The sequence below is a fragment of the Mugil cephalus genome, chromosome 9, assembly GCF_022458985.1.
Source record: "Mugil cephalus isolate CIBA_MC_2020 chromosome 9, CIBA_Mcephalus_1.1, whole genome shotgun sequence".
Lineage (NCBI taxonomy): Eukaryota > Metazoa > Chordata > Actinopteri > Mugiliformes > Mugilidae > Mugil > Mugil cephalus.
Window position 1 is genome coordinate 20,862,083 of NC_061778.1, and position 20,759 is coordinate 20,882,841.

General features: G+C 41.7%; 1 protein-coding gene across 1 annotated transcript; it reads left to right on the forward strand.

The window, feature by feature from the left end:
- Window positions 1–1,606: 1,606 nt before the first annotated feature.
- mpzl3 (myelin protein zero-like 3) lies at window positions 1,607–15,763 on the forward strand. The gene is made up of 6 exons (XM_047595028.1): window positions 1,607–1,817; window positions 4,829–4,995; window positions 10,912–11,125; window positions 13,378–13,534; window positions 14,841–14,901; window positions 15,095–15,763. The coding sequence occupies exons 1-6, from the start codon at window positions 1,748–1,750 to the stop codon at window positions 15,170–15,172; spliced, it is 747 nt and encodes a 248-aa protein (XP_047450984.1). The 5' UTR covers window positions 1,607–1,747; the 3' UTR covers window positions 15,173–15,763.
- Window positions 15,764–20,759: the final 4,996 nt, after the last annotated feature.

Consider the following 20,759-nt stretch of genomic DNA (forward strand, 5'->3'; position numbering starts at 1 on the left):
TCATCAACCTTTCAGTGCATTTAAACCGATAAAAAGATTGGAGAACTCTCACGTTTTTTGGGCGACGGATAATGGTTACATGCTCCATCTGGCCTCAACAGTCGAAATCACCTTTATTAGTCCCCTTCGGTGCTGACAACAGAAGAACGGCTTTCCTGTCGACCGGAGACGGACGAAAAGCCAGCGAGGGGGGAGGAGAGCCTTCATTGTGACTGTGAAGATTTCAGCTGAAACTGAGACCACGCTACTGTAACCACACAGAGCTCCCTTGTATTCACACACACAATGCATAACACAATGTGATGGTGTGTGCGTGACCATACCCAGGTAAGAGGCACAGACTGCACACAGACTACTTTAGCTGTGAACAGAAGAACTTGACCTGTAACTCAACATCTATTAAAAGAGGGGGGGGAATATATCCCTGCCTCAGTGTGGACTCTGTTACATAATGTTCCTAACAGATACAGTACAGACTTTGTACTTGTGAATGGAGGCCGACTGAAGAAGCCTGTGCCTCACTCAGTTCATATCTGAGAAACAAACAATTGCTCTGAATTTTGACTTCGGAATGAACCTAATATAAACATGAAGCTCAGCCAGGCGAGAGCACGGGACAAACATATACAGTGTGCATTACTCTCCCAAATCAAACCATCTGTGCTTCTTAAGTCGTTTTCTCATGATCTTTTAATAGTTTGTTACATCATGGATTAATATCACATTGTTGTATAAAACACTACATTTCTTGTAGTTTGTACAACTGGTGCCTTAATTTGAACAAAAGTTGGAAGAAACATACTTTTATCCTTTAACTTTTTTTAAAGTCATCAGCTCTTGCTGAATGAGTATGTGAAACGCTGAAACACGCAGCTGATACACACAGAAAGCATTTCATAGCTCAGAATAACAGTACATCTCGCTCTACGTCCTCTGATGTTTCATGAAATGAAAGTTACGCAACCGCGTCATCTCTGTAGCCAGATTGGAGGAAATGCTCCTGGCGGGGCTGGACCTAAGAATGGAGCTGGAGCAATAGAGACCAAATAAAGACAGAAATAAACTTCAAAAGAACTCTGTACAAACATGTAGTCACAAGATAAAGAATTACACCAACAAAATCTAACCGGCAAGGGCTGGAAAAACAAATACCTTCTCCCATTAGAGATAATTACAACAGTAAAGACAGCAGATCTGGGACAGGGATAGTGGGTGCCTCAAAATTACAGGGGGTCCCGATAGAGCATCAGCGGATATAGAAACAGGCCTGGGAGATAATGCCTCTGCACATATTAGGGATGAAGATGGGAGAAATAAAAAAAAATATATATATATATATTATTTTATTTTATTTTATTAACTGAAATAATGCTAGTTAACAAGATTTACAATTATTATTATTATTATTATTATTATTTTAACTGAATTAATGCTAGTTAACAAGATTCAGAATTATTATTATTATAATTATTATTATTATTTTAGTTTAATCACACTGCCACTAGGAACAAAGGTCTTTATGGTTTAACAGAGCGTTCCCTAACTATCGAAATACATTTTTTTGAAATGTCGTCACTCCCAGTTTTCCGATGACTCCACTTCCTGATACACCTGTTTGGCAGGTACTGCTGGGTACGGTGAGGGCAGGCGGAGCGAAATAGACGTAAATGGAAAGTAACAGAAGTTTTGGCCCACCCTGGACTTTTTTTCTTTTTACACTTGCGTGAATCCGTTTTTGCCCATTAAAATGCGTCGCCTGCTCCGTGGAAATGTCGCCCTTCGTGTGTTTTTGTTGCTGTATTTGCTCAGCTGTTTCGGTGAGTGAACTGGGGGAACACACGGCTCCGCTTTCATGTCGCGATGTTTCAACAGAAACTTCCTTACAGAGAGTAGGCTGTGTCTCGGTATTAACAACACAGCCAACCGACATTATAGCACATGTTTAACGATATATGTATGGATTCTCTTTTGTATGTCATATCAGCTCATTCCTTTTTTTAAAATTAGGTATAGGCTACAACACTGTTATTTAAAAAAAAAAAAATGCAGAGGAACTTATGCGTACGGGGAATAAAGTATAAGAACTCTTGAGACATATCAGACGCCATCTTGTGTTTTTAACTAATTAAGGAACTGTCTCCTTGGCTTGGTTGGATGTATTAACTAAATACCAAACTATTTATTGAACTCAACCATAGACACGTTTTAATACACGCCTTCTCTATCAATAGTTTCCCCTTGTGGGAATAAACTAAAGTAACTCGTAGAAAGGTCAGCCAGCTACCATTGTAAATACAGGAAGGGCTCCTGATAATGACAGGCATGCGCAAAAAGCCAGACCTGGACAAAGGATATGCAGTAATTTAAGACTGATTCACTGTCAGTACACTACAAGCATGCCTAAACTGTGGAAAGCATGTTTGTGTGACTGAATTACACTGAACTAATACATGTGAATTTATCACTGGCTCAGTCAGAACACCAACAACATTGAAACACAGGGGAAGGTGAGCACTGTCACAATTTGTCTTTGTTTTTGTAAGGCAAAACACTGATCAGGCATAACATGACAACCACCTGCCTAACATGGTGTATGTCTTCCTTGTGAATGTTGTTAGTGGGGGCCTTTGGGTCCTATGGGTTGAGGGGCCACTGTCCCACAGATCCCACGGATACGTGATCAGTTTGTGGTCTAGTGAATTGTAGGCGAGGTCAACACCTTTGTACCTAGTCTGGTCTAGATGGACTGTACATATCTAAGTAATATGAATGAATGCCAGGTCCAAAAGTTTCCCAGCAGAACATTGAATGATCACAACATTGGTCACTTCTCCTGTAAGTGTGTTTTTGTTGTGGCTGATCAGTGTGTGTGTGTGTGAGAAAATGCCACGATGTCTTCCAAGCAAATGATGCCATTTCTATTTTCCTACCAGGGTCACTTGAGGACCTCCTGTATGTCCGTAAACAGGTGTCAACATATCCACAGATGATCTGCCGGCTTTCATTTCCCATCAGCGCTAATTACTAGCTTGTTGGTATCAATCGTGTCCTCAAGTTCAAGAGAGGTTCAAGGGGCTCTCAAGGCTCGTCCGCTTGATTTCCACTTTTAAGAAGAGATAGCTTTGTTCGCGTTGTCGCCTCGCTCGCCCCGAGGCCTTTGTAGATGAATCGAACCGATCGTGCGAGATCTCGTATGCTGCTGGAAGATAAACTTTGTTCTTGACTAAGTCCACGGAGAAAAGGCTGTTTGAAGCTTTTGCAAGGGCTCTTTTATTTATGCCAAATTACAGCAGTGTATTAATACCAGTGATGTTTGATTTGCAAATGTAGCCAGTTTTCCATGATAACTGGCAAAAGGAGACAGTGATAAGTTGTGATAATGACTTTGTATTGATTTGCTTTAATGAGATTTGTAGTTTGCTTGATCTTGTCTGAACTGTCCCAAGAGTTATGAGATGGCCAGATGGTGTTCAAATGATGAAACATGATGATACTCCCCCTAACATTTCCTATCACCACCATGAGTTTAACATTGATTATCGAGAATGAAATCATTTGACAATTATGCGTTAAAATTTGTTCATCCAGAGTCCCTAGAGAATAAATTTGCATCACTGGTGATCCCAATTTTTTTTCTTTTACTTTCCACCAACAGGTCAAAGCTTTGACGCACTGAGCGAAACATATTCGGGATAGATCATTGGCACCACAATGTGCATATGAGTTATTTTTCTTGATAATTTTTGATTAGATTTGTGTGAAATTTACCAATGAAGGCAAATTCCCATTAGGATAAACTTAAGTCTGAAGACAGTGACCATAGTTAATATACGCTGCCTGGCCAAAAAAAAAAAAAAAGTTGCCATCTGGATTTACCTAAATAAGGGCTCTGCAGGCTTAAGAAAACCACTAATCAGTGAGGCTAACCAGAAAAAAAGGCTTCAATTTGCTAGGGAGCACTGGACCCTGGAGACATGGAAGAAGGTCATGTGGTCTGGTGAGTCCACATGTACCCTGTTCCAGAGTGATGGGGCATCAGGGTAAGAAGAGAGGCAGGTGAAGTGGTGCACCCATCATGCCTAGTATCTACTGTACCAGCCTGTGGGGGCAGTGTATGATCTGGTGTTGCTGCGGTCACTCAGGTCCAGGTTCATTAACATTATGCCCAAATAATGCAGTCAGCTGACTTCCTGAATACACTGAATGACCAGGATATTCTATCTATGGATTTTTTCTTCCCTGATGTCACAGACATATTCCAAGTTGACAATTCCAGGACTGCTCAGGCTCAAATTGTGAAAGAGTGGTTCAATGAGCATGAGACATGTGTTTCCACGTTTCTTAAGAAATGTGTAGCCAACATTGGTCCAAGCTGTTTTCTAAAAGAAGCCAATAGTGTTCAGTTCAGCGTTTGCTGCAGAATGTGCAGTCGCTGGTCTCTTGTGGCATTTTCAGTGAAGAGCTAACAATAAAAAAAAAAGATAGACACTGGGATAAAGTCTTATGTGCTCTTCATGGGTCTGACAGACAGATGTGTATGGCGTCTGTCAAACTCTACAACAGAGGCTGGCGAGGATCCCGTATTTGAGTGTCACTCACTTTTTGTGTCTGCCAACACTTTAACGCCAGCCGGCAGTGAGCATATTTGTAGATGTCAGTGTTTTTTTATTTACTGTTTTGCTTGAAGTAAGCAAGAAAAATGCCACTCACAGTGTTATTTCCACTCCACTTGTCCGTCTCTGTCCCGCTTAACACCAATCACACAGTTTTGCTTGCTTTCCTGACATGTTTATTTTTCTACTCTTCCTTTCTAATATTTCACTTGCAGGCCTTTCCCTAGTCTCCTGTATCACAGTGAACACTCCAGCAGAGCTACATGCATCTAAGGGGGACACCGTCACGTTGTCCTGCACATTCACTTCCACAAGTAGGCCAACGAGTAAGATGTCTGTCGACTGGTCTTACAGGCCCCAGAGTGGAGGTCCGCCGCAGGCAGTGAGTATACATTTATCAGTGTTACTGTCACGACAAGGCTGTATTTGAAACATTTTTGCAATTTCTGTTCCAATTGACACGTGGTTTAATTGAAGCTGTAAGTGCGCAACATTTTAAATATAAAGATGCTCTGTTTGCCAGCTAGTGATTTTACAATCGGTTTGGGGGAGTTATTTTACCGTTCTTGTGTCAAAATCTGTTTCCTTCTACAAAGTCAACTCAGGGGTGTTTTGATCCCTGTGGTGTGATAGTTATCTGAAGGTTTTTGGATGGCTGGCCAGATAGAATTATGATCTGAGTGGTCATAATTGGTGGTGGATATTTTTTAAATACTTCATATCATATTCTTTCCATCCATTCTTGCTTCTGTGCGACAAACACACCATGACTGAAGGAGACTTTATATATACAGTGGGGGAAATAAGTATTTGATCCCCTGCTGAATTTGTAAGTTTGCCCACTTCCATAGAAATGATCAGACTCTGGTTTTTATGGTTGTTTACTGGTTATGGGTATAGACAGAATATCAGTCCAAAATGCATAAAAAACACACAATCTAAAAGTTATAAATTGTTATGTATTTTATTAAGGGAAATAAGTATTTGATCCCCAACAATTCACTTAGAATTCAGGCTCCTACAGATTGGCTGGTGCGCATGTGGCACACAGCTGTGCTCAGTCAACTAATTACCAATACTCCTGATCTTAACTCGTCATGTATATAAAGCACACCTGCTCTAAGAATCAGTTTCTTACATTCCAACTTCTACAGCACCATGGGCAAGACCAAAGAGCTGTCAAAAGATGTCAGGGACAAGATTGTAGACCTGCACAAGGCTGGTATAGGTTACAAAACCATCAGCAAAAGGCTTGGTGAGAAGGTGACAACTATTGGTGCCATTATTCGCAAGTGGAAGACCCATAAAAGGACCATCAACTGTCCTCGGTCTGGAGCTCCCCGCAAAATCTCGCCTCATGGAGTGAGGATGATGATGAGAAAGGTGAGGGAGCAGCCTAAAACAACACGGCAGGAGCTTGTTAATAATCTGGAAGCAGTTGGGACCTCCGTCACCAAGAAAACAGTTGGCAACACACTGCGCCATTATGGATTGAACTCTTGCAGTGCCCGCAAGGTCCCCCTGCTCAAGAAGGCACATGTACAGGCCCGCCTTAAGTTTGCCAGTGAACATCTAAATGACTCAGAGAAGGCTTGGGAGAAAGTGCTGTGGTCTGACGAAACCAAAGTTGAGCTATTTGGCATTAACTCGACCCGCCGTGTTTGGAGGATGAAAAAACGTGAGTATGACCCAAAGAACACCATACCCACGGTTAAGCATGGAGGTGGAAACATCATGTTTTGGGGCTGTTTTTCAGCAAAGGGTACAGGGCAACTTCACCGCATTATGGGGCCAATGAATGCAGCCATGTACTGTAACATCTTGGACAAAAACCTTCTTTCCTCAGCAAGAACACTGAAGATGCCTCGTGGGCTGGTTTTCCAACATGACAATGACCCAAAACATACTGCCAGGACAACAAAGGAGTGGCTCAAGAAGAAGCATATTAAGGTCATGGAGTGGCCTAGTCAGTCTCCAGACCTTAACCCGATCGAAAACCTGTGGAGGGAGCTGAAGCTCCGAGTTTCCAAGAGGCAGCCAAGAAACTTGAAGGATTTAGAGACTGTCTGTAAAGATGAATGGGCCAAAATCCCTCCTGCGCTGTGTGCAAACCTGGTGACCAACTACAAGAAACGTCTCATCGCTGTGCTTGCCAACAAAGGTTTCTCTACAAAGTACTGACTTGTGTTGTGCTTGGGGATCAAATACTTATTTCCCTTAATAAAATACATAACAATTTATAACTTTTAGATTGTGTGTTTTTTATGCATTTTCGACTGATATTCTGTCTATACCCATAACCAGTAAACAACCATAAAAACCAGAGTCTGATCATTTCTATGGAAGTGGGCAAACTTACAAATTCAGCAGGGGATCAAATACTTATTTCCCCCACTGTATGCATACACATACATACATAATCTCACATTATGTCTATTAAACTACTAGTCGCCATTGTGTTGGTTGCCTTTTGTTTGCACAGCCTGTGCAGACAAGTGACTTCCACGTACCAACACAACTCGTTTGAATATACTGCTTGCTTTATTTGCATTCGTGACCAGCTTTATTTCTCTTAAATTGTTCTCCTGATCAGTAATGTAGAGGAGACGCTGTTAATAGCAATAACTTTGATTTATTTAATGGTAATGCCCAGGTTTTACCCATGCACATTCAGGCCTATCCTTTGCGTGTTTGCGAGGCTTCCGCAGGAAAATCTGGATGTCCGATACCTTAATACTGCTTCTCGTGTGAGGGCATTGTGGGCTTGTTGGAAATGCGTTCAGATGTATCCTTCCCAACCCATAACTGCACTCAGTCCTCTAACCCTGCGCACTCTGGGTTGAGTTTCACCGACCGATCCTCTAGAAACACACCACATAATCTAAGCAGTTCCATTTGTACTTGAAGATAGCCATCAAGTGTGGTTCTGTGTAATTGCATTTGGACCTGGGAATCCATAGTGTGGTAGCTGCAACCCTATATGCAACCATTTCCTATAGGAGCACTCAGAGTTAAGTGGAGGCTAATGTTTTGTGGCTCTCCAGATATGGAGTGCTGTTGGTTTGGTCATTAAGATGTAGTAGTTGTTCGGTCTCAAAGTGTTTAGTGGGAGGAGGAGAAAAGGGACTTGCGTGTTACACTGATACGGTGTTAAAACATGCATGTGCGTGAGCTGATAGCGCGGGATTATCCCACGGCTACTTGGAAAAAAGGTGCGTCGGCTGGCAACACATCACATTTCCTTCAAATTAGTCCAACTAGCCCGGTCTCTTCATCTCAGATAAATAATGAATGTCAGTTTCCTGATATGACCCATAGATGGAATCAAGTCTGGAGGTTTCTCATTTTTATTTCCAAGCCTTCATTTACTCGCCGTCCAATTTCATTAGCAGTTTTGGCCGCTGTATTGGCTCGCGTGTCCCCGGCCGTATATCACACTGAGAAAGACCATGAATAAGCATGTGAAAACCTCTATCAGAAAATATCATTTCGCTGCCAAAGCTTTAGTGTCAATCTGAAATGCTGCAGTGCTTCAGTGGCTTCCATAATTACCTCAGGCCTGATGAGAATTAATTTTTTAGATTGGAGAAGAGAAGGTGTTAAATCGAGTATCAGCTGTGGCTGGCGTTAATTAGAGGGTTTACCAATTGTGCTGAATAAAGTTACATTTAAATCTATTATGATAATCAAAAACCTTAGTCACTGTCTGGCGAAGTCAGTGGAGGCTTTCGTCTAAAGTGTCTCAGATGCGTAGTGTAGGTGGTCCCAGTTGAAAACCACCCCCCAGCGTTGGTCATGTTGTTGGTCGTGAATGTGAAAGAACCGTCGGGCGTATAGTGTGTTTCCAGACCGAGCAGACTCTTAGGTAGCCACCACTTCAAGCTGCTCTCATGTGGACAGAGCTCTGCCAAGTCCCGAAATGATCAACCGTTAGAGAAATAGCTGTGCAGACAGACGTCTTATCTCTTATCTCTGCCAGGGCCACAATCAGTCTCTGAGAGAAATGTAGACACAGTTGTAAAACCATAAAACTCTATCTGTGTTTGTGATTGTTCAAGAGAATCTGTGTTTGCATTTTATTGGGAAGACACACATAGTTATCCTCGTTGACACATTTCCTACATGTTCCTTGTGTTTTCCACACATCGTAAAATCGTAGACTTCCGACTTACGTTTGTATGATCTTGATTTAAGGTGTAAATATTGCATTTTGCGAGGCTCTTTAATTAAGATGCGAGTCTGACTCTTTTTATTTATTTATTTTCTTCCGGCACGCACACACCGAGAACACTCCCCTGTTGTGTCCGATCAAGGCATTTTTTAAAATGATTGGATTGAGGACTTAGCCCGGGCAGTACCTCTGTCCGTTTTAGGTCTGCTGTAAACCAAACCCAGAAGTTAGAGAATGTGTCTCCACACGTTGAAACGTTTTACGAGAACTGAGAACAGATTTCTTTTGTATAGTTTCATAATGCAGGTCTAAGCCTGTTTGTGATTGTGATTGAATTTGTTGCGACAGTATGAATGTTTAAGTTCATCTATCCACCACTATTTATATTGATATTTAGGTTTATTATTCATCCAGCCTCAAGTGCTGTTTTTGTGATAAGAGCCAATATGCTTAGTTTCTTTACTGTTATTTATATTGCACCACCGAAAAGGCTCTACTGTTGTGTTGTAAAAAAAAAAAAAAAAAAAATCTTTAAGGACTGGCTTGGAGGCAGGTATTTTTTCCCCTAATGCATTGCAGAGCTATTCAGCTGTCAAGCATTGGATTGATTTTGAAGTTTATTGTACATAATGCAGTTGCACAGCACAGACGTGATCTAGTGAATATAAGTAAGATACAGAAAACCTTTTTAGTCACCAGGGGAGGAAAGTTTGTATATTTGTATTGTATATAGGTTTTGTGGATCTTCAATGTTGTTAATTTTAGTTTATTGGCTGAAATAGGTCGTCTGCAGTATAAATATGAATAGTAAAGAAAGGAACAACCCTTGAGTAGTATGTTGTCTGCTACTGAGATGAGACTAAAGGCCTCATTTATACTGTACATGTTCCCTGTTTAATTCAATTCAGTTTTATTTCTGTAGCATCAGTAACTATACAAATGGTCTCAAAGCGCTTTATAACACCTGGCCTGAAACCAACAGAGGAAACACGAAGGCGATGCACAAAGGTTCACCATGTGCGGTGACTTAAAATAGACACTACGCCGTAGTGGGTTATGCCAGTGTACTCATTTATACTCGTGGGTCATTATCGTTGTGTAATTACGCCTCCAAAATGGTAGCCACAGCAGCCGACTGGAGTTTATTTTCAGTGGAAGCTGGTTAGTGTCAAGATAACTCCCGACTCTGCTGCTACATGACAGGCGAGATGCATCATAAAAAGGTTGAGCTAGTTTAAAAGTTTAACAACGGTGTCAGCAACAAAACACAATTTTGGATTATTTGTAGGTGACCGTGAATTTTTAGCCTTTTGTAGCTCGTAGTGTGAACGCTGCACGAGCTGTTAACCTGACACAGAACCATAAATTCGTCCTGACGCGCAGCCATTCACAACACACAACTGTCCCTTTTAAAAGATCAGGCCGGTGTAGTTTTCAAACACTTGCCCCGTTCCTTCAGGCGTTTCTGTTGTGTTTACCTTCGCCCAAGTCTGTGGTTGCTGGTGCATCATAAAACTTTGTGAAACATAAATTCTATGGTCTTTGTTTACCCTCTGTGGAAAACATCTACTGCCACGTCCCCCTCCCCTCTACCCACACAAATGCTCACACTCCGGATGTTGCATTTTGGAGAGGTCTGGCTCAGCTTGATGTGGGAGTTATGGAGGGATGGAGTTTGCTATAAACTCACTGATGTAAATGTTAGAGCCAAAGGTAAAGTCACTTATTTGTGAGACATGAAGATTCGGGCACAGGCAGGAAAGTTCTGTGGTTGTTGTTTGATCAGTTTTTTTTTTTAATATAAGTGTTTCTTAGATTAGATTAGCTCTGTTCACTCTGCCATCAACACTATTGCCAAAGAAAAATGGTCCACCACCATCTGTTGCTTCGGACAAACCCACATTCAGAAGTAATTAGTCTTATGTGCTTTCTGATTGAGAAAGCTGGCGATTAATGCATGACTTGCATCGCTTTGTACCTCTTTGTATCAACATTCCGGTTCTGTCAGTCCTCAGAGTCGTACTTTTTGTTCTCTTGTGCAAATGACATGCTCAGGCCACACTGACCACACCCTTCAGTGTCAAACAGACAAACGTAAACATCTTACCATCTCTTCTGTGCCCGTAGTTTTTTCACTTCTCTTCACGGGCGTTCCCTCCATCCGACGGTCAGTTTGGTAATCGCATCCGGTGGCAGGGCGCCCCGGCCCGCGGGGACGCCTCCATCTCTCTGCTCAACGCCACACTGAACGACAACGGGACCTATACATGCTCAGTCAGAAACCCTCCCGATGTCCACGGCTCCCCCTCTTCACACACTGTGCTCACTGTGACACCGCTGGGTAAGATACAAGTTCTCTATGCACATTTACCCATCCACTACTTCCCGTGTGCGCATATAACAACAGTCAATCCTGGCTTCTTTTTCTTTTTTTTCTTTTTTTTTTTTAATAAAAAGCATATTTGTCTCTCAAACATGTTTGACTTTTTTAAACTCAATCAGTGCTCTTCCTGATTTCACTACAGACGTCTTGATTTGATTCCTTTCTAAAATTAATCGTACACAGTGTGCATACAGAAACGAGTGAAAAGCGTTAAAATACTCTAAAAGCCTGTATTTTTTCTAGATGCCACGCTAATCTAAACATCTATTTTGCGTCTGCCTGTCCTGTAAACACTTTGACTCACGCATGCCTGAGCTGTGAGCTGACAGCACATGTTGACAATGACCGGGGCTAACCCTTCAGATTTGTTTCCCACTAAACATGGGTTTTATGGCAAGATTGACACCATTTCCATTAATGCAATAAGTATGTCACTCCAGGGCTTAACAACACCACTTAAGCTCACTCACTAACACATTACTTCGTGTTATTATTTACTATTGAGTAGCAGTTACCAGGAAACCAGGAATTTCCTGGTCCCAGCCCTGGCACATAGACCTGTAATAATAATGGACATTTTGTTACTGAAACTGATTAAAACTGATTTTTAGGGCCTGTTCAGACCTTGTAATAAGATCTGATCTGGACCACCTGATCGCAAGTGACCAGCTTTAAGTTAGTGTGTTCAGAACTGGTATTAACATGGGTTTTTTCCAAATGCGTCTCCAGATCTGGTCTCAGTTTTGCGCTCGGTGCGCAAACAAAGACCAACATCATCTGAGGTGCTGTAGAATATTGTAACATCTATCGTCTCTAATGGATCAGGACCGAGAACAGCTCTGTTTTATGGCCGTGCGTCATGAATTTGGTTCCACACGTTACGTTCTTGTTTATTTATCTCCCCTGTGACGTGAGTCAGACCTGCACAAAACTCTGATTACAACACCAACCCTGGATGTTTTCTTATGAACTCCAATCTCTGGTAATAAAGGGTAATAAAGACAGTGGAGATTGAGGAAATATTTAACTAACCACATGCAGCTCCTCAGACATCACCATGACTTAATCAATAATTAACACAGAATCACGCTCCTGTACTCGTTAAATACGTTCATCTGTAAATCCCTGTGTAGTTTTATTCGTTATTAGATGAGGGTTAAACAAGAATTTAAGTTTGAATGAAGGGTTTGATTTCAGCGGGGTGAGCTCGGTGCTGAGAGGTGCTATGAATCTGAAGGTGACTCATCTACAATATCACTCCCTGTGGTTAAAGGTCCCATAGGAGCTGCTATTCAGTCTCGACTGGAGCACACCACAATATAAATGTTATGTAAGCGTACCAGCAATGAATCTAGTAATTCAGTTAGTCCTTTTATCTTATTTTTATTACTGTGAGCATTACCTACATCCCTTTATTGTTTAAGTTGCAGGGAATATTTTAATAGAGTAGTGTACTATTGTGGAAGCTTATTTACATCCGAGCTGTGATTCAGTTTAATGTCTCTGTTTTGTATATTATACACTGCAGTTATCTGGTTAGTTGAGCTCAAAGTGTAGTTTAGTAGTAGTTTTCAAACTTCACATTTTGTAAGTTAACAGCTACAATGTTGTCTTTACTAATGAACAGACATCACTTTTTCCTTCACGGCCATCTTTTCTAGTAGCTGTGTGTGTTCTTTTCTGGATGAATGAGGCAATACTTGTTGAGTGTACGTGGTCTTTAGTGTCACTCAAGATGCATTGCGTTCACACTTCTGAAGGAAAGTGGACACATGCGGCCCAGACCACCTACAAATGTGTTCGGAGGTCGGACCGTTCAAATGTGATCTTAATGCGTCCTGAGGATTTTCACACCTGTCCTTTACGCCGGCCACTAGCAATGGGACTGTTCAGATCGAGTCTTAACGTAGGTCCTGAGCTGGTCCATAGTTAGTGGGCTCCAGATGAAGTGATCCTTTATTTATCCCTCAGTGGGATTATAGGAGGAATCTACTAGATTCTGATACATATTTACTGAACAGAAGTGAGAGTGGTATCAGCCTTTGTATTTCCCTCCTTATAAGAAAGCCATATTCCCAAAATGTTGACCAAAGCTATGACGAGACAGCTTTTTTTCCTGGATGACCCATTGTCTTGTTTGAGTGGATGTTCCCGTATATGTGCGCATGATGACCTCACATTCTCCTCCTCCTCCTCCTCTTCCTCCTCAGCGCCCTCCATTCGCTTCTCTGATGTCGCGGTCCTCCTCGCTTTCGTCCTCCTCCCCTCTGCCATCGTCACCATCGTTCTGATTGGGCGGATGCTCTGTCCTAAGAAACGGCGCGACCAATCAAAGTCCCACAGGTCACCCATAGAGGTCACAGAGGGGTGAGTAGATTGATCCCACCAATCACTGCCGAGGGTCTCCTGGGATTTACGGTGGCCACGAGGAGGCTTTGATGGTTATACATGTGCCTCTGGATTGCTAATTAGAGGAACGTTAAACAAAAATTTGAGTTTGAATTAAGGGTTTGATTCCAGTGGGGTCTGCTCGGTGTAGAGAGGTGCCAGGAATCGGCACCGAGTCTGATGCTGGTTCATCTACAGGTTGGTTCATAACGCAGCAATATTACTCCCTGTGGCTGAAGGTCCCACAGGAGCTGATATTTAGCCTTGAATGGGGTTACACCACAATATAAATGTTATACAAGCCTAGCAGGAGTGACTCAACTAGCAGTGAATTTACTTTAGACATTCAGCTTGTCCTTTTATAAATAAAAGATTTCTTCTTGCTATTATTACTTAGAGCTGTCATATCTGCTGCATTATCATCACCCCTTTTTTTGTTTGCTTTTTAACTTTCTCTTCCTTACTTGGACTTACCAAGCAGACTTTTTTTTTTTTTTTTTTCCCCTGTGGACTACACCCAAGAATCTCCATGTAGCAGGAAACATTTTTAACATTTTTGAAGATTATTTGCCTCCAAGCTGAGATTCAGTTTGATGCCACCGTTCTTTATATTGGACGCAGACAGACTATAATGATCCATAAGGGAATTGATTGGTTATAGTAGCTCAATTGTTACAAATAGATGAGCTGTTATACAGCTGGATAGAGTGGGAAGTTCTGTAGCGTTCACTGTGGGAGAGGAGCTGAATCAGTCTGCTGGAGAATGAGCTCCTCTGACCCTCTAATGTTTGGTGCAGTGGATGGGATGGATTGCCCATAACGGAGAGCAGTGCCCAGTGTCCTCTTGTCCCTCCCTGAGACAGACATCTCCGACTCCCCGCCAATTAAATGTCCAGCCTTCCGGATCAGTTTGTTGATCCTACTGATGTCTTTTTTGCTGGTATTACTTCCCCAACAAACCACAGCAAATTAGCTGGTTAGCTTCAGACAAGAAACAACCTAATGGGTTTGTTTTTTTTCTTTTCCTCATGCTATGCTCAGCTAAATGACGGCTGCCTCCTGCATCATCATCCATCTATGGGCTTATCAATCAATTCATCTAGCACTGAAATCATGGCATCCTTCAGTATTAAAATGCATTTTAGGTGGGAGTCAGTAAAAAGAAAACAGAGAGTTAAACTAATGAAACATTAAGTAAATGCTATGTCAAAACAGTGTAATTGCGTGTTATTGTGTGATTATCACCATTTCTAACCATCTTTGTTGTCCCTTCTGCCTTCACCAGAGAGGAATATGTCCACCAGCCAGAAGTAAAGAGGGCCACATGCTGTGACATATATCTGATGGTACAGTACAGAACGTTTCCCTGTCATAAATAACTTAATCAGACATGTCTCAGATGCGTTTCACATGATTAATTTTACATGGTCTGTATGTGTCACAACGGGAGTTGATGGTTTATGAAATATTGATCTTCTTCGAATGAAGCTGTTTATGTGTCTGGGTTTACATTATGTCTCATCCGACTGTCTCTTCCAGGAATCAGACGATGAGGCCGAGTACTACCTAAAAAAGAGGCCTCCCATGGATGAAGGGTATGCTGAATCTCAGTTCTAGAGAACCCTGGTGGTCAGCAGTTGTCACTGCAACCTCTAGACCTACCGCTGTCACATAATGGGACATACTCATTGTAAATCAATGCAGGACATATGTCTTCTTTACCACAACTGAACACTCACCCAATTCTTCTGTTGATGGAGTTTACTTTTTTGTGGTGACCCCTTCTGGAAATACTCCAGCATTACATTTAACGGAATGAGATGCAAATAAGTAGATTTACTTTTTAGCCTACAAGTTCATCCAATAAACGTATACTGTTGTGATACCACTGAGCTTGAGAGGAAAAAAAGTGGAATCTAAATTCCTCAGGCTGTGTGGATATTTGCATTTTATTCTGTCTGCACAATAACACCATAGCTGGTACTGTTCAGTCAGGCACAGAATGAATTTGTTCATGCGAAGCCAAACCAGCACTATGTATATTTTTGTATCTCGATGATTTACAAGTGTCGCTTTCTTATTGTGAAGAAGATGGATGAATTTTGTGTAATTTATTGCCCATGGCAGAGTATTATGTCTGTCTTTGTTGTAGTGGAACATTTCTGTTAACATTTGGAGAGAAAATAAACGGTTTGCTTTTGAACATTATCTTTGACCCCTTTTGTTATTTATAGACAGCACTTACAGTGCCCTTTCAGACCTCTTTGTGCAACAGCACCATGTCAGCTGTGTTTTCCCCATCTCATAAGGCAGCATGATTTGAGGATGTTTGTATTTGTAGGCTCTGCTCAGCTTTCTTTATGTTCCATTTTTCAGCAACATTATTTCCTTAAATAGTTTATGAGACAAGTTCTTTGTGCTTTGTGAGAGGACATGAATGCTGGCTCCAGCTAATATAAAAAATATAAGTTCTTTGTTAACAAGCAGAGACAATTTGTTGATAAGACTAACGTAGAGCCATCATTATTTTAGCTTTGCCTTTTCTTTGTTGGGTCTACTGTGCTATTCATGAACGCTTTTGCATATTCTTTTAGGATATTTTTGCAGCTTCACTAGCAAACGTCTGTATCTCCTTCTCATCTACATAGTCCCGGGCCTGAAGACTCATGAAAAGACCTATTAAATTACACACACTCAAACTGATAAGTCCTCATTGTGTCTGGTTCCTTTTCTGCTTCTCAGTCTGCTCATTCATGCCCTCTAGTTTTTAATAATTCACACACCGCTATGGTGAAACAATTATCATTCCTGCTTCATCTGAACTACCATGGCAACAGCTTACTCATGCCAGGCGGAAAAGAAAAATTGAAAAATTGATTGAAGAAAGAAAAATACTCAGCTGGCTGCCGCCTGGACTCGATTTTCTGGATAAACCCTTTCTGGGAGGAGGTCATTCAGTTTTGTAATATCTGGGCTGAGGAGATTGTGAGTCATTACCGTCCAATAGTATCACTTATCTATGTTTCTAAATGCCCAGTTTAGAAAAACATCTGCTTTATCAAACTAAATTTTACATTTGGACGTAGCAGAGTGCACGATCCAATGACAGTTTTCTTTATTTATCCGAACTTATCTCAGCTGTCGGGTATTGTTGCTGGCTGGAAATTGCAGGAAGTGTTGGAACAGCAATACAAAACTCTCATAAACAGCAGCATTCAGAGGAAGCCAGGCTCAACAATGATGGCTGAGCTTCAAACCAGCTCTACCCCCACCAGGAAGTTCAGAACAGATTGTTAATGTGTGCATAGTAACCTTGTGTGTAAGAGTTTTTTGTATCCTTGTGAAATGTATTCCTCTATTAAATTAGTGTTTTCCAGTTTTCCACTGATTGACACTAACCAGGACAGAACTCATCCAGTGTGGTGGACGAATGGTGGCTTCCGTGGCCCGGTTCCTCCGCGTTGACATTTAATGTTTGCAAAGAAGATTCAAGGCAAATATTTAAACGTTGTTACAAAGCATTTTAAGAACTGCACAATCTATTAGTTGATCTTCAAGTCTGCCCACTACCTCCTGGCTCATTTAGGACAGTCCTCACTGAAGGACACCTGTGTGACACCGTGAGAGTGCAGGTCTGTCAGATGTTGGAGTCATGCCCCCGGTTCAACAGAGTACACCTGGTCCACTTTTATTTTGTTGTGACCTCTTGTCTTCTGTGTGGTTTAGATCGTAGACAGAAAGAGAGGAGATGGTGAGAGAGAGAAAAATTAAACGAATGGCTGTGCCAGACTAAAAGACATTGTACAGACTGGTAGAAACGTTCTAATCTTAGAACTAAATACTGAAGTATATTATATTTTATGCAAGTATTAACATTGAACAGTACTCACATGTTATGATTAATCTGCACCGAGAACGGACATGGGTCTTCTGAGGGTGTCCTGTGGAGTCTGGAAACAGGATGTTGTTCATGGGGGCCTTTGGGTCCTGGGGGGGGGGGGGGGGTCGATGGGTTGGGTTGTTCCAGTGCATCCCACAGATACCAAACAGCTGTTTTTCATGTTTTTTTTTTTTTTTTTTTTTTTTTTAGTTGTTCCTGAACTGTTTGTGCGTGTGTGTCTGTGTCAGGCTGCACTCTGCTGGGGATGACTGCCTCCATCAAGGAGTGTCATTGCTATGGGGTGGGGGTGCCTGTTTTGCTCTAGGTGGGTGGTAACATCCACATGAACCCCAGGTCCAAACATTTCCCAGCAGAACACTGAATTGTCATCAGAGTTTGTGTGATTTGCCTTAAAGTGAATGTATTAACTGGGTTTTTATATAAAATTATCTAACCTGTGTTGTTTTAGCCAAAGTCCCCGATATTGGGTCGGATCTACAATATGTGTTGTGTGTGTCAATATCAGCTCCACAATAATTAGAAACGACAAGGAAGAGAATAAAGCTTGAAATAAAATAAACGGACAGAATGAAGGTCGAGCTATATTTCTGTAAACAATACCTTTGTTGTGTCTTTTGTGTTTGGCCGTTTGACAAATCTGTCTCGATTCTCATTTAGGAATGAATATGCAACACACAGCTTGAACATTTGGAGGAAAGAAAAATTATAAAAGAATAACCTTCTGCCTACATAACAACATTTTCAGCCCCATTGAGTGAAAACTCTTAAATTCCGCAATAAGGGCAAGATTTCCCAGTATTTATAATTTATAGTATTATATAATTATAATTAAGTTAAGAAACTGATAATATAATTAAATAGTTTTTGTTTAGTTAACATCCAACCCTTCTGTTTTTCTGAATGTTCTAGAGCAGCCATATTACCAGCTTATGTGTTTCACCCTTTCAAGGTAGAGAAAAACAACCACGTGAACACTCCTCAACCTCGCCTGGTGTTTCCACGTTTGCGTCAGCGCGAAGCTTCCTTCTGACATTTGGTCTCATCCCGTCCTGCTCTCACTGATTGTCAGTTGCGGTTTCTCCAGTGATGCTCAATAAAATCCGCTCAGCGCTGAATTATTTTCTTCTGTGTGACATTTTGGGTGCTTCCACTTCCGCGCATTCCCTCCTGGCATTTTAGCTGCGGCGACACGCACAATGTGCCGCTCGCTAGAAAATAAGACATTAGTGTCACTCTGCGTGGTGATAATACTGCTTAGTGTGAACGGGTCATTTGTGGTCTGTGGCTGTAACATGGCAATCTCTGTCATCTACAAGTCAGGAGACAGACTTTTGAGATAGTTTACTACTCTCCACTGGCAGTTACAGGATGATGGAATCTCTGTTGCAGCCCATTGATGTGTCTGCAGTTATTTGCCACCTAAAGGATCATTTTATTGCCCTTTAAAGATAAATTATGTCAAAAAACATCCACATTTATATCTCTGATTCAAAGCAAACCACTGCCTGAAAGTAGCTCATAGTGCCGCGTGTACGCGCTTTAACAATTTTTCAAAGCTTCTACGTATTAAGTTTAATATTGCAGCAATGTGATACTCTCATTTGTTCACTTGTGCTGCCTGAGTTTGGACATGTGGCATTCTGAGGGAAAATTAACTGATTGTCTCGATCAACTGGATGTAACCGGCCCTGGCTTTAATATTCCCGTGTTAACGTGCAGTCGGTAGATTGCCTGTGAGACTCATTGCCTCTCTCGGCTACAGTGACCTTTCATACTGCAAATGAGGAGCTTCATCACCGTCAGTCTGAAAGGACATGCTGCATTGTTGATGCATAACGCCATGGACAAGGAAAGTGGTTTAAAATACAAAAAACTTAACAAAAATCAAAATGTCTTCCCACATATGCACAAGCACCTAACTTACTGAAATAAATAGTAATCATCACAAAGACTGTTGCTGTTCTCCGTGGCGCTCTATGTGTAAATATACCGGATAGACTGATAAGCCTGGCAGAAGCTAATTATTGGAGTCTCGTTGATAGACTTTAATGGAAAAGCGATAACACATTGTAAAATGATTAGCCCATTTTTGATGCTTCATGTTTAATAATAATCTACATGAATCACGAAAATAATTGCAGTAAGTAGCTAGCTGCGCCCTGCGGTGACGCGCTGCCAGGACGTAGCCTTTGACCGTTTCTCAATACTGGCAGGACAGTGTGACATTATTGATCTCTGTGACCCGCACAGCAGCAGATTCAGCTGCTTAAAGTGTGCATTAGCATAGTGAGGCGCTCGGAGTAGGAGCAGCTACGTTAGGCTGGGGTTGGTTTCCAGTCAACCTCTGGCCAGTCTGTTGCATGTGCAGATGGATTGTTTTCGAAGTCCATCCCACACACTTTCTCCTCCCTCTGTTTCTTTAGCTACCATCGCTCAGACCTCGGCCTGATTTGCCCCCTGGGAAATTTGAGTGTTTGGATTTTCATTTTCCATTTCGACCGCCCCAGTCATTTCCAACGTGAGAGATTATGTTTGTGTTTTGTATTCCGCCCTTAAATGATTCGTAGCGGCGTCTCCGCTGGTACGGGGATTTGATCTGAAGTAATTTGCCCCTTGATATTTAAATGCTGATGCTGGAAGAACTGTTGCATCAGAGTGCGGCAAATAGAATCTGTTTAAACTGGGGGTAAAAGAGTGCAATAGAAAGTTTACAGTTGAATATTGTGTGATTAGATAAAATAAAATAAGAAAAGATACATTTTATGCACACATGAGGTAGAAACAAGTAATATAATAATAATAAAAAAAAAGAAAATTAAATCAAATACAAATCTCAAGTATGTATTGTCACATCTGGGAGCCCAATTTACTTTCCATTTGAGCTCTAAAATGATGGCCGATGAAGGGCGTAGCATGCGATTCACATATTTTTCATATTCTACGCTAATTTGTTCAGATTTTTTCTTTCTGAGGCTTCCATTGTTCCACATTTTAGAAAAAGAAAAAAAGATCTGGACAGAAGAAAAGTTACCCTCAGCAAAAGGCACTCATCTGTTTTCAGTTACTCCAGTGGAAAATCACTGTGGGAGGGGGGGTGGTGGCCGTGAAACAGCTCGGTGCGAATGTGCATAACTGTACGAAAAGTAAAGCAGGGCAATGCCGAGAACGATTGTGCACGCTCAGCAGAAGCCGGCGCTGCTAGGGCGCCCGTGACGCACGGCCCACTGTGGACCCCGGTGATGACACGCGGTGATGAAGTGGCGCGGCCGACTCATCGTGCGGGATGTGTCGCTGCCTGTGTGA